At 39.5% G+C, this 13,521-nt stretch overlaps 1 protein-coding gene across 6 annotated transcripts in view; it reads right to left on the bottom strand.

Annotated features, from left to right (window-relative positions):
• CARMIL1 (capping protein regulator and myosin 1 linker 1) overlaps positions 1-13,521 on the bottom strand; it is a 193,704-nt gene that overhangs the window by 40,550 nt on the left and 139,633 nt on the right. For all 6 annotated transcript variants that reach the window (XM_039572531.1, XM_039572563.1, XM_039572556.1 and 3 more), the window contains 6 exons: positions 12,571-12,669; positions 10,737-10,865; positions 10,341-10,472; positions 5,969-6,144; positions 3,880-3,967; positions 1,050-1,199 (listed from right to left, as the gene is read on the bottom strand). In XM_039572531.1, coding sequence (XP_039428465.1) covers positions 1,050-1,199; positions 3,880-3,967; positions 5,969-6,144; positions 10,341-10,472; positions 10,737-10,865; positions 12,571-12,669 — 774 coding nt within the window. The remainder of the gene's footprint in view (positions 1-1,049; positions 1,200-3,879; positions 3,968-5,968; positions 6,145-10,340; positions 10,473-10,736; positions 10,866-12,570; positions 12,670-13,521) is intronic.

Consider the following 13,521-nt stretch of genomic DNA (forward strand, 5'->3'; position numbering starts at 1 on the left):
TGGAACGTGACAGTACCAGTGATGAACTAGATGAACACCACAAGCCTCACAGGGATTTGTGATGCTCAGACAAATATTGTATCAAATCAACTCTCAGTGAAACAGGAGATTTGGAAGGGAGAGAGAACCCAGTTTAAGCTGATATTTCCACAAAGGTGTGCTTTTGTTTTATAGATAAATGAGACCAACAGATATTTGCTGCAGAAAGGAGCAGCCCTGCTGCTCCCCCTGTGCTGTCTGACTCTGCAGTACGTTTACTCAGGGAGCTGAATCAACAAACCTTCTACAAAAAGCTGCAATCCGTTTTTCTGCCGTTTTAGCTTCTGGTGAAAGCGCATGGCCAAGGAATCAGGTTGGAAGGTAGAGGAGAAAGCTCATCCCCTGCAGGAGTGACCACCTATTAGACTGATTAATTTGTAGTAGAGAATTTCCTGAAGTTCCTGTCCACAGTAAAGTTCCCCAAGAGACTGAACTGGGAGGAGGGGAATTTGAGATTGAGAACAGTTAACAACCCATTTATTTGCAGTCTGGGTTCACATCTTGTAAGGATGATGATATAGCACAGAGCCATCTTTATAATAAAAGTCACATATAAAACAACTTCTGATCATGGTCAATAACATAACTTCCAGTCAGAAACATTTTTTGTCACGGGTGAAAGGAATCCATGTCAAGTAGAAGGAAGACAAAGGCAGAAAGCAGCATGTTGTCAAAGGAAAGCACAGTCCAATTTATCACCTCAACTGAACCTCTGTGAAACTGTGCCCAGTGGAAGAAGTGTTTACTGTGTTAGCTTGATTGCAGCAGCGTATGCAAGGGAAAGGTCCTTGAACAGGTATGAGGAAAGAAGTGAAGGGAAAAGCTTTTCCTCTACCGAACAGCAAGATGCAATTCAGACAAAATCTTCCAAGCTAATATTTATTTCTTCTAGAAGCTAATTCCTAACCTGAGTTTCCTGATACCATGAATTTGCTAAGTGATATTCTGGAAAGCATCTTTCCTCCAGTCACCTGTGTACTCAACCCCATGGGCTGTGGAATGTGTCTTACCATACAAGTGTCCAGATCCTCCAAACGTTCTATCTCTGTCAGCTCCTCAACTGTGATCATAGAGCGTTTAGCGGGTTTTTCTTCAGCTAACTCAATCTCCAGGGATTCTTGCTGTGGAAGTGGTTTGCCACGTCTGGTCAAATGGTCAGCCTGGAGACAAGGATGACAACACGAATGCACCAGTCAAACTTAAGACGACAAAGAGAACCCAACCAGAAGTTTACAGAATTTCGGTGATCAGAGATCCTGGAAGACCAAGTACAAAGGGAAAGCTCAGTTATGTTGGTTAGTCTTCACACTGGGTTTGTTTTATAAAGAATATAAAAGTGTGGAAAGGAAGCTTTTTCTTAAACTATTTTTTTCAAATTTATGAACACAAAGACAGGTACAGTATCAGCCAGTATAATTTTCATAATTATTCAATGGCCAAAATGTTATAATCTGCTATTCACAAAAACAGCACAGTTTTAAATACCTCAGTTCTGTTTCACTGAAGAAATAGATACGGAAAAGCTGTAACAACAGTTATTTGTTGTTAAAGTCTATTTTTAGACCTGCATGGCAAAAACTGTTTCTAGGACCACATAGAACATTACACAAACCACCCTGGATTGTATTTGGAACAGAGTGGGCTCATGATGTCATGAAAATGATGAAATATTTTCTAGTTCTTTTGATAACTGAAGAGAATATTAAATAAACATCTGCTAAAAGCAAATATTTGAAGATCAGCTGTCCCAAATCAGTTAGTCACAGAATCTTCAAAGGGGCAGCTAGGGAGAGCTGTAGTCCACTACTTAACATCAGCACAAGCCAGGATAACCAGTGGATTGCAGTTTTGTTGACCATCAAAAAAGGTAAAATTGACCTGAGTCAATTATAGCTCATTTAGTCTGCTGTCTACTCAGGAAAAGCAACTGGAGAGCTGCTATGGATTTATCTTCAAGCACACTAAAATAGCTGCAATAATAATTAACGCTAATCATCATCACATTAGGCAAACTGAGGTCTTGTCAAACAAGGTTTATTTTTCAAAGTTGCCTCAAACACTACTATGCCAATGCAACAAACACAGACATTTGTGGGTGTTGAATTAGTAGAACATGACACTCCAATTTAAGGAGCTGGCTGAGAACTGTATCAGAGCATTTAATCTTTGCTGTACTAAGGACTAGCTGCCAGCTCTCAGATTGCAGCTGTCAGCTGAAGATTAACAGTGTCAAATTAGACAGGAGTTCCTCTAGCAGCGTTTTTGAGATCAGTACTCCTCAAGGTTTTCATCAGTGCTGTACTATCTGAAAGAACCTGCAGCTAACAGAAACATGGCAGAGTTAAATGGTGAAAGGCACATATTAGTAATGTAGGCCAGAATGGATCACAAAGCGTATCAGCCCAAAACAAAATGTACACTTATACCTTAGAAACCAAGAGCACTGGCAATTATTCAATTTCACAATCCTGAAGAGCAACAAGTGTCCAGAAGCCTTTAGTGGATTGGAGGTCTAGCAAACCCCATCCTACAAATGAGCTACCACTGAAAGTCTGACAAAAGGATTTCTTATATTCTCGGCCATGTAAATACAAGGAATAAGGAATATCAGGAGAAAAACAATTTCAGTCCTGTGTACAGTGCTGGTTAAAACACAAATAGTCTGTCCAGTTCTGGAAACCATAATTTTAAAAGTGACTTCTTAAACAGCTGGAAAAATTGCAGAGGATTTTCAATGAAGTGACTCAAAGGCTGGAGAAAATGACATACTGTGCAGGAATCAGGGTATGTCCAGGTTGTGCAATACCACTGGACAGAAACAGCCCAGTCACTGCTTATTCCAGCTGAGCCTCCTCCAGGACAAACTGGAGCTCATTCATGTGGTCTCTCCCACAGCAGGCTGTTGCTGCTGCAGAGCTCCAGAGACCAGAGGTTGTACCTTTGCACAATGCCACTCTGTATTACAAAGATGCATGCTCAAATAACTCAGTCTTCTATTAAAAAAAAAAGGGGGGGGGGTTAGAAAGAGTGATTTGTTTTGTGTGTGTGAGGACCTTCACAGAGAGGAAATAAAGAGAAATAGATATGGTTCCCTTATCTAGGGGAGAAAAGCATCTGAAAAAAATAATGAACTGCAAGTTGAAGCCAGAGAAATTTCAATTAGAAATGAAGAGCAACTTTAATCACAACAACCACCCACTAAGTTCTTTAAAAAAAGAGTGGATTGTCCTTACAAAGCCCCATTGCATTAGAAGCAAAAAAGTTTTTCTGTGGATACACAGTTTATTTCTTCTACTCTTGATGAGGCAAGTACCTCTATAATAAATATCTGTGCCTCCCAACAGCTCAGGACCTTCAAGTAGCAGTGCTTCCTTTCCTACAATCCTACTCCTTTCTCTTCAAACTTGATACCTACACTTCTGAGGTAACCTCAGAATGTACTCATTGAGGAAACAAGGTCTCAGCAGTGCCTGAACAATTCTAAAGAATGAAATCTTACCTCTCATTTCATGAGCATCCAAGCCTTATACTCTCACCTTGATAAATACTAGCATTGTTCTTAACTAATGACTCAATGCTGCATCCTGATGGCATTTTTCTAGATCTGACAACAGCTCAAAAAACAATAGGACAAATATATAACACAGTCTCTTCCAAGGGTGCATCTTTCTTACAGCAAAGAGGCAAGAGCGCTGAAATAATTTCAAAAGATGTCAGGATGTCAACGAAAATAAGACCAATTTCAAAATAGAGCTGTCAAAGGAGAAACTGAACAAGTTATGAATATAAATGGCACTGTTGAGATCTGGCATATTAGATATCAACCAGGAGAAAACTCACCAGTTTGTGATGGCAATGGGAAAGTGCATCCAGGATTTCATCTACGACTCGGTCAGACAGGAAAGAAGCCACTGTCAGCTTTACTTCACTGTGTGAGGATTAAAAATGAGAGAACTTCTTAATTCATGCAGGAGATTTTCGTCTTTATTACACATTCAACGGTGTGACGATTATCCACAGTGCTGTCATTTTATTTGAAGTAAAACATTAGAGGGTGTCAGGATACATGACTGCAGGTTTCAGAAATAAACTCATGAATCACACAATAAACACAGGAGCCTCTGTACCATATTTAACCTGCTTCTAACAGTTTTCCATGACATGAAATGAAAACATCTGGGTAAGAGAGCTGAATAAAAATAAGAAGTGAAACTCGGAGTGGAACACTCCACCACTGAAGTCAGACAAACACTAATCTCAGACGAATGGGATTAGGACAGTGCTGCCTATTTAACACTACTCCACTGAACAAATACAATCCATTCGTTTCACCAATTCCTTTTTGTGCTGGTCTGCTGGTAAGGACAAGTGTACAGTGCTGGTTCTCCAGTCTATGCCATCACAACTTTGCTTCCTCTTTTGCTCTAGGTAACCACTTTCTGCCTCAAGAACTTCATGTCAGCCAGTTCCACTGCACAGACGTATGTGGAACACCACCACACCTGCACACTGAGCTTAGGTTTTCCTGGTAACTCCCTCTCAAGGAAATGTGTACCTTGAATGGCTCCCTTGGGGTCCCATCTTTGGTGACAGCACCAAATGCTCTGGCTGTGGAGGGCAGCTGATTTGGAGCTAACAGGCACGACTGTCTGAGCTGCAGCCCAAAGCTCCACCTCTGCTGCCTCAATGCCTTCAAGGCCAACTCTTTCAACTGACACTTGCCAGCAAGTGATATGATTTTGGTTTATGGTTTTTATGTGTGGACTAAGCTGCACTGGATTAACAAAGATATTTCTGTGTGGGGCTAGCACTACTGCTGCAGAGAGCCTGGAGAAAAAGGTAAGGAACTCCTTGGAAAGGCGATGCAATTCATGGGGAGGTAGAATGGTGGCCAAGCCACAGTGGGAAGAGAATGAGAGTGAAGGACTCTCCCTCAGCTACCGACATTAATTTCAAATAATATAAGGCAGGAAGGGTCACAGTGTGGCACCCTCACCTCACTGACAGTTCCAGCTTCTACAAGTATAAGAGGCAGTATTGTTGTCTTGGGGCCAAGATTTATTTGATAGGACTGAAATGGAGAAAACTTACTTCCTGAATCAGTTTAAACACTCCGAAGACATAGCTGAAGTCTTTAACACCTTTTCCTGCCTATTTTGCTGCACTCTGCAAAACTGCTTCTGAAGTCTTACTGTTTTCTTCTTCCTCAAAGATTAGCAACACAATGCAAAATGTCATGTTTTTCAAGCATCAGGCAGAAGGGAACTGAGAAGGTTTAAGTACAGGTCAACCACATTATACTGTGTAAATATATTCTCCAGTATACATTCAATATGAAAAAAAAAAAAAAAACAACCAGTAAAAGGTCAGGTAAAAGCCTCTTCTTTTAAAGGACAAACTAAGAGTTATTTAGGGTAATGGTTTCTGCTCCAGGTTTGTGGTTTGAATATCCAAGTTTCCATTTTTCAAGTATGTCTGTCTGCTGTGCACAACTCCCACACAAAATTTTAAAGTGATTGCTACAGCTACAGGACAAGACCAAATGTAACAACAGACAAAGCACTGCTACCAGTGAAAGCAAATAGTGCAATTTTCTTCTATTATATTAATTCACTGTTATGTGAGAAAGGTTTTTTTTAAAAAAGCATCAGTCACGAAAATGTTATTTGTGTACCATAAACCAAATCTTTCACTAAATAAGAGAGCATATGCATTAATGATCTAAGTTAACATCCCTAGAGATTCTAAATACATGAATCACCTGAACTAAGTTCCCCAGACCTGCAGGACAATTTCCTGCTCTTTGAATGCTGTAATATAGTTTCTTGTGAGGCACACAAGAATTCCAAAATTCTTCTACTACACAAACACACATACACGCAACCCAAAATCCAGATTCCAATTTTTTTAGATTAGTCTCCTAAAGTACCTAATTTTATTGAGAATATCAATTCCAGATTGCTCCAAGAGGACATTTTTCACAAAAGTGCGTGGGATGGAAATCTTCTCAGTGCTGGCCTCAATGAGGTCTTCACGGATGCGAGCCTTCTTCATTACATTTGGGCAAAGGTTTTCTGCTGCATCCACCATAGACTCAAGGAGCGTCTGCAGCACAGCAAGCAAAAAATATCATTAGATATTGGGATTTACTTTAGCTGGGAGGTGACAGCATTATTCTGGTGAACAGCACTACAACGCTTTTAGACTTGCAGTTTTTACAATTCTTCTTCCTTCTTTTCAATCCATTTTGCATCCAGCTGCAATATAAGACATTTTACAAAATATAGCTTTGAGAATCAACACACTTGCTCTGAAAACGACCAGCAACTGTACTTGTGTGCCTTTTCAAATATGAAACATTTACATCTCTGTGTGTTGAACTGTCAGAACAAATTAGCTTCCCTTGTGCACCCACCACTGCAGTGGATGCTCTGCTGCAGCTGCCTTCCCTCTAAACTGTGCCCTGAATCACCAATTTTCATCAGTGCTCCAGACCTGCCAATTTGTAAGAAGCATCAGTAAATGAGGAAGGGAGACTCCTGAGAACTCAGCATGCTGTACTCATGGCTGGAATATACCAGCTGAATATTAAGAAGTAGCTACAAGTGTGATCTGCAGTTGGCATGCAAACCTTTAATATATGGATCTTGTTTATATACATGTAAATCTACAGTGAACTTTAGGTGTAGCCAACAATTTTTATCCACACAGAATCACGGAATGGGTGAAAGGTTGGGAGGAACCACTGAAGGTCACCTAGTCCAACCTCCCTGCTCCAGCAGGTTTCCCTAGAGCACATGGCACAGGATTGCGTTCAGACGGCTTTCAAGTATCCCCAGTGAGGGAGACCCCACACCCTCTTTGGGCAGCCTGCTCCAGTGCATGGTCACCCACACAGGAAAAATCCAAAGGAGGGTGGGAAAAAAAAAGAACAGGGAGCCCAGTTTACTGAAATGGGCCAGCTTGTCTCCAATAAGACTGAGTGTTGATAACCAAAGAGAAAAAGGTACTTACAAATAAAAAAAAAAACCAAAAAACCAAAGTTTCATTGGAATGGTGTACTAGATAAGCCTAGATCTTACCCAGGCATTTGGAAATTGTACAACATAAGAACCTCACCTCTTGAAAACTCTACTGATTTCCTTTTTCTTCTCAATCCTACACCACAGGTAAGTGACCTCAGATTCAACTCCATTGTACCAGAGCTTTTTTCTCTTTGCACAGCCCTACCATAACTAGTAATTTTCTTATGCAGGCAATGAGCAAGAAAAAACACCATTGCTGCATAAAACTCAATGATTCAAAGCAGCATGTTTCAGTCTGTAGCTCTTACAGTTTGAAAAAAAACCAACAAAGCAACATGAAGCAGTCACAGCACACAAGAAGGTCCAATCTTCACAACATTTGATTTACAGTTATAAGGGACAGCTGCCATTACGGCTAATAATATGTCTTGTTTCTGGGTTCTCAAGATGCACTCTAAGAACTCCTCCCACACTCCCTCCTTCAATCCTCATGACTGAGGGCAGCATGACTAATGAAGAGACTTTCAAGCCTCTGCAGCCATATCCCCACGGGGCATGAAGAACTTAAATGTTAGAGAAAACTGAGCCAGGTAAACTACTAACGAGAGTTCCTGACACATCCATTTTTCCCCACAGTATTTATTCACTGGTGCAGTTGTGTATTTACCATGAAAAAATTCCTTAGCCCCTCAAGAGTTACTGATGAATCCCAATCATACAAGTGATAGACTTTGCTATGTTGAATTGCAGTCTAAGCATGGTCTTTCAAAATGGATCATGTGAAAAAATGCTGTTAAGGCATCACTGAGAAGTAGCAGGAAAAAGCAGACTTCTCCTGAAATTTCCAAAATAAATTTTTACTCAAAAAACTGAGAGAACGTGCAAATTTGAAATCAAATAGAGTTTGGATCTTATCTTTAATTGCGCTACTGAACATTATTTCTTTAATGATGGATTTTAACTGTTGATTTCACATGACTGCTATCTACAGAAGGTATCTAAGAAACCTTTCCTCACCTCCTAATTCCATCCCCAAACCTTTCACCAATGGAAAGCCACAACTACCAATATTGACTGTGAAAGGGCACAGATTTCAGTCACAGGGCTGCAAGTATCAGTCACCAGGTGAAAGAAGAGAACAAAGTACTACCCAGAGTTAAAGAATCTTAAAATTCAGGAGAAAGATAGTGATGAAAAGGACTGAAGTATGATCAGACTAAAAAATGGAACAGGTGATGGAACCAACAAACCCTTTGCACTAGGACAACATTTAGGAAGAATATTTTGAGCACTCCTCAAAATCGTGTTTGTGTAAGCTCCACTTATCTTGCTTATTTTCCCGTGGTGTTTTACTGACTGAATAAAGCATCTCCAGGTTCTGTGTGTCCACATTGACAGCAGCAGGAGAAGAAAATGGGAAGAGCCTTGCTATAATTTCTCCTCTGGTCAACTCAACTCACTCCAAGATACTGTTTTTCCTGACTCTAACTCCTGTCTTCACCCCTCTTTCTTTCTGTCAGTTAAACAAAACCCCAAAATCAAAAATCTCTTATTCACCTGAACAAAGTTCATTTGGTTTAACCAATTTCCAAACTTTTTAGAATCACACTCTGGTTGCTATAGAAACTAAAAATGAAACTCCACTTACAGCACACAGGATGTTTTTTCCCCAACAATTACAAAAAGAACTGTCCTTATGTGAGCTCCCTTATCTATCTTTAGAAATAATAAATTGCTTATCATGTTTTGAACTGACCTAAACAACTGGGGAAAAAAATAATTCTAATCCACGTTCAACACTTCCTCCTTCATGCATAGCACTTAAAGGAAAACATTTCCACCTTAAGAGAAAATTAATAAAAATGAGTCTTGGACTATACAAAGAGCATTTTGACTTTATAGTTTCTTGTAAGGCACTTAAACTTGAATGCCACAAAAATCAAAAGTAAATGTAAAAGTCAGAGTGGTTGAAGTGAAGTGTTTTTTGTTGTAAATGCATAAAAGTATAAATGGAAGACACATTAACTCAGGAACATTCCAAATGCTGATGAGGATTTTTTTCCCCCCTTCTATAAGACTCTCCAAGATGAACTCATTTAAGTGCATGAGCCCTGCACGAAGGGCTGACCTGACTATTCCTGTCCCAATAATAACCCAGAAGTTCCACCGGGAAGAATCTTACGGATAAATCACTTTCATGTTTGCAGAAATAGTCGCCTTATTTCATATAATGGGGAAAGGGAGAAACATACTAAAAATAGAGCACCATTTTCCTCCTCATTAACTTTTTAATTTCAAAGAAGTAATTAGTAATATGGCATTATTATTGTTCTTCATTATATTCCCACTGACTGAAGCATTTTCATGTTTCAATTGAAAGATCAAAGAATCTGAAGATGAAGGTTGTAAAGTGTTTAAATACAACAGAGCACAGGCAAGGCAGCTTAGTCATAAAAGGAAGTTGATCTGAGGCACCCCAGAGCCATATTTTTAAATTCAGCAGCTTCCATACAGATCCCAACTGTTGTTAAAATGTCTCCACCTTGTCTTCTTCCCAGACTGACACCTTTGCACGTGTTGTATGGATGACTCTCCTTTGCTTGTTATACAGGAAGAGCAAATACAACTGAAGGTTCAAGTTTTCTGAGCAGAAGCTGGCTGAGCAACAGGTGAGAACATTTACAGATCACTGACATCTATTTCAAGAGCTGAGGTTTAACAGGCAACTTGCAAGAAGATTTCCTATAAAGTTGCCTGTACCAGTTCTTTGGGCACTCTCAATACATACAAGTTATCCAAATCAAACAGTAAAGTGGAAATCCTGCATCAGGTTCAAAAGTGACCACTGAGAAAAAAAGTCTGCAATGAATTCTATAAAAAAGCAGCTTTCACTCCACTGGGACTCCTCAACTACTGAGCACTTTTCTCCAGGGCATGAGGCTTCTTAGGGTGCTTGAGAAATGCCTTTATAAAAGGTTGAAGGAGCAATTGATTAGTCTTCCCCTTCTAGCAGATGAAAAAAGATGATAATAAACAGTGTATGCTCCTTCTGCCCACTGAAAACACTAAAGCAACTTTTTCTTGTATTCCAACTGGGAAAAAAATCCAAATAATAAGGCCCAAAGTAGTAAGAAACTGATAATGGAAAGATAGCTAGCCTACATACAAATCTACTGAGAAGAAAAATGAAGTGTGGCACATTTGCATTTAGCAACAGAAAACCTCAGATTTAGTTATTTCTGCATGTGAGAGATGGTAACACATCTATCCACAGACCTTAAGTTGCTCATCCACTACCCTTGTGACTTCTCCAGCCATGGATTCAAGCGTCTCCTGGATTGGATTGGAGAGTGAACCATTTGCTCCTGCCCAAGCAGCTCCACCAAGGTGATACAGATTTGGTAACAGCTGTAAGACAGGAAGAGTATCTTCAGAATATAAGCTCATCACCACCTGTCTTCAAACCAGGACAAACAACAGAAAATGTCTTTGGCAAAATCAAAATCTTCATAAATTAGAATTATCTTATCACTTTAAATACTACCTATAGCTGGCCATCTGAAGAAAATACTCTTTTGTGACACATTATTATTTTCACTCCCCAAAAAGACAAAAGCTGCAAGCACACACAGAACTGCTCTCAGCATTACCAGTGTGCTGGGAAAGGCTTACTGTTTTGGAGTTCTTAGCATCCCGCATCAGCCGTTCTGCACATTTGACATCCTCCTGTACAGCATCCACACCACAGTTTCTTAGAGAGTTGAGATGATCTTGCACTTTTACACATATTCTGTCAATCATCTACTTGAGCAAAAGAAATATATAAGATAAAACATCAGAAAAAACACAACCTTAATCCAGTCCAGGTAGAAAATCAACAGCAGCATGAGATTTGCAGTGACAATACAACAACCTGGAAAAGCATGATAAGACCTTGGAAGTATGTCACTACTATTGAAGGAAAGAACTACATCTCGTAAAGACACCCCCAAACATTGCAAAAATAAATAAAACTTTACCATCAGGAAAAATAAATGCTGTGGAATATTTCCCCCACAGTTACCTCCAGGGTAACTGCAAAATAGGATAACTTGTTGATTATTAAACGTTACTCTGGTTTTTGGATTAAATTTAATGCTGAAAATGTTGTTGATATACCTAAGACTAAGGTCTAAAGGTCTCTGAATTGTTAAGAAGTTCAGACAGTAAAAGAAAGCTCTCTCACTATCCATTCAACAAACACTAACAGCGATTTCTCCAGTCTGAGCAAAATGCAACTGTGCAGGCTTCTGCAGTATTCTTTCAAAATGTAAATATTCCTAGTTGCAAGGGAATTAAAACTATCAAAGCAGAAGTTTCCATCAGACATTTCACAGTGGGATAAATTGAACTTAATCTGTACCCGCAAGACAATTCATTCAACACGCTGCAAATGCAGGGCAGGTGGTATATCTGTATCTTACGAGACAAACCACTAAGAATGCCTGTCACACAGTCAGCTTTGATTAAGATATATAAGGCAGGGAGACATAGAGTTAAAAGTCTTTATCAGCCCACTTAGCATACATTAGAACCAGCTATCTGACATTTTGAAGCAACATCTGAGTGCACACATCATCATATAAAGGCTGCAGTTCCCGCATCTGATATCATTAGCAATGAGAACTGAAATAATTTCACAGCATGCCCCTTTCTGGATCCACATGACTCCTTCTCTTCAAAGGGTTTTGGGTGGGTGTTTTTTTTAACAAGTACAGAAAGCTAATTATTAGACAGTAGAAATTTTCATTGGGACATCTGGACAGAAAAAAAACCACACTCTGGGAATAATAATGCAATTCTATAATACTAGAGAGTCTTCTCCAGCTCTCTTTTAAAACTGTTTTTAAAAGTTATCCTTATTGTACACAATTTAATATAGAAATCAGTAATTTTATTTCAAAATAACAATAAATTACATTTCCTGAAACTTGATGTGTATGTGGTGATGGAGAAAAGCACAACTAAAACCAACAAGCTATAAAAAAGACTAAACTTATTTCATACAGAGATTATTAACTTGGGGGGGGGGGGTTGAAGTGGCATTGGAACAGACAAATTACTAGAATGAAACAACTGCTCTTGCAGTTCTTAGTGCCAGTATACCTCCATATACCATTTTCTCCCTCAAGAGAGAGGTTAGACTACAATTTCAGGTTCCAGTAATGAAACACTGTCCCATTAAATTTTAATAACACAGGGAAAGCACAAGCAAACCAAACTGTTCCTGGTTTCAACAGTAGTTTACTTGGTAATAGCCTGAGTCTTTCTCCACACAGTACTGCTGTATAGAAGACCTCCATCTCGCAAATGCTTTCCTTCCAAATATATTGTCATTGATAATAATTATTTCTTGGGAAACACTATAACCCACGAGGCACACCTTTAAAGTACTCAGAATGAGACAGAACTTCCTCCCCAGGCAGACTGTAGGCACTGAGGAGTCCAGTAAGTAACAAATTCTCACCTGTTGAGTGGTGCTAGTGACAATGCCTTGCTGCAGCCGATATGCTTGCTCCTGTAGGTATTTCCTGGTCTCATGGTTACGAAGCAAGTAGTTTTCTATCTAAAAAAAAACAGAAAAAAAAGCCAGATTGGGAAACTGATTTGACTCTTCACGTTGTAATTTGCTTTCAATTTTGCTGCCGTCTCAGAATTGGGGACTGACAAGAAAAACTGCCTAATTATTTGGTTATCATCTGCAAACTTTATTTTGTGTGTCTCAGTGCTTAATAACCACATTGGCAAATACTAATTCACTCACAAACTAGTGAAACATGGTTAAATATTGTGCTTTTGCCAGTGTTTTCTGAAAGAATCTTCTATTTAGAATAATTTAGCAAATTATGCCGACAAACTATTAGATCATGGTTTGAGAAATATTTGAAGGGAATCTTAACTGTTAGGTGTTGTAGAGATCATGATGGCTCATTAATTTCTTTTAGATGTCTTGGCCTGCTGCAAAGACACAGATTTGAATAGCAGTATGTCTGAAGAGAAGATAATCTATCTATAAGTGTCTAAGTGATAATGCAGTCTTAGTTCACACCTTAGTTAAGGCTAAGGAGTACAGAAGTGCTCTTCAAAGACAACTGATTCCTACTTACAGCCCACCACAATTGTCACCAGCAGTAAGCACCCACCATCCTCCAGCTTCATGGCACAAAGAGTAACCCCCTAAACCTGCTCTATCAAACTTAGTGAAGCCAAAAAAACCTATTAGCAAACTGCTTATGGTTCATCAAAGATGGATCTGGTCTGAAAGAGACAGGGGAGAAAAGGATGGGTGGAGTGGCCAACACGTTGTGAGGCAGAGATCAGTGGGGATGGTCACGTCTAACACGGCACCAGCAAGAACTCCAATATCTGACCATACCCCAGAGTAAAACCCTGGGTTTATCCAGTTTGCCCACCCCAA

This window comes from Corvus cornix, chromosome 2 (assembly GCF_000738735.6).
Source record: "Corvus cornix cornix isolate S_Up_H32 chromosome 2, ASM73873v5, whole genome shotgun sequence".
In the NCBI taxonomy this organism is placed as follows: domain Eukaryota; kingdom Metazoa; phylum Chordata; class Aves; order Passeriformes; family Corvidae; genus Corvus; species Corvus cornix.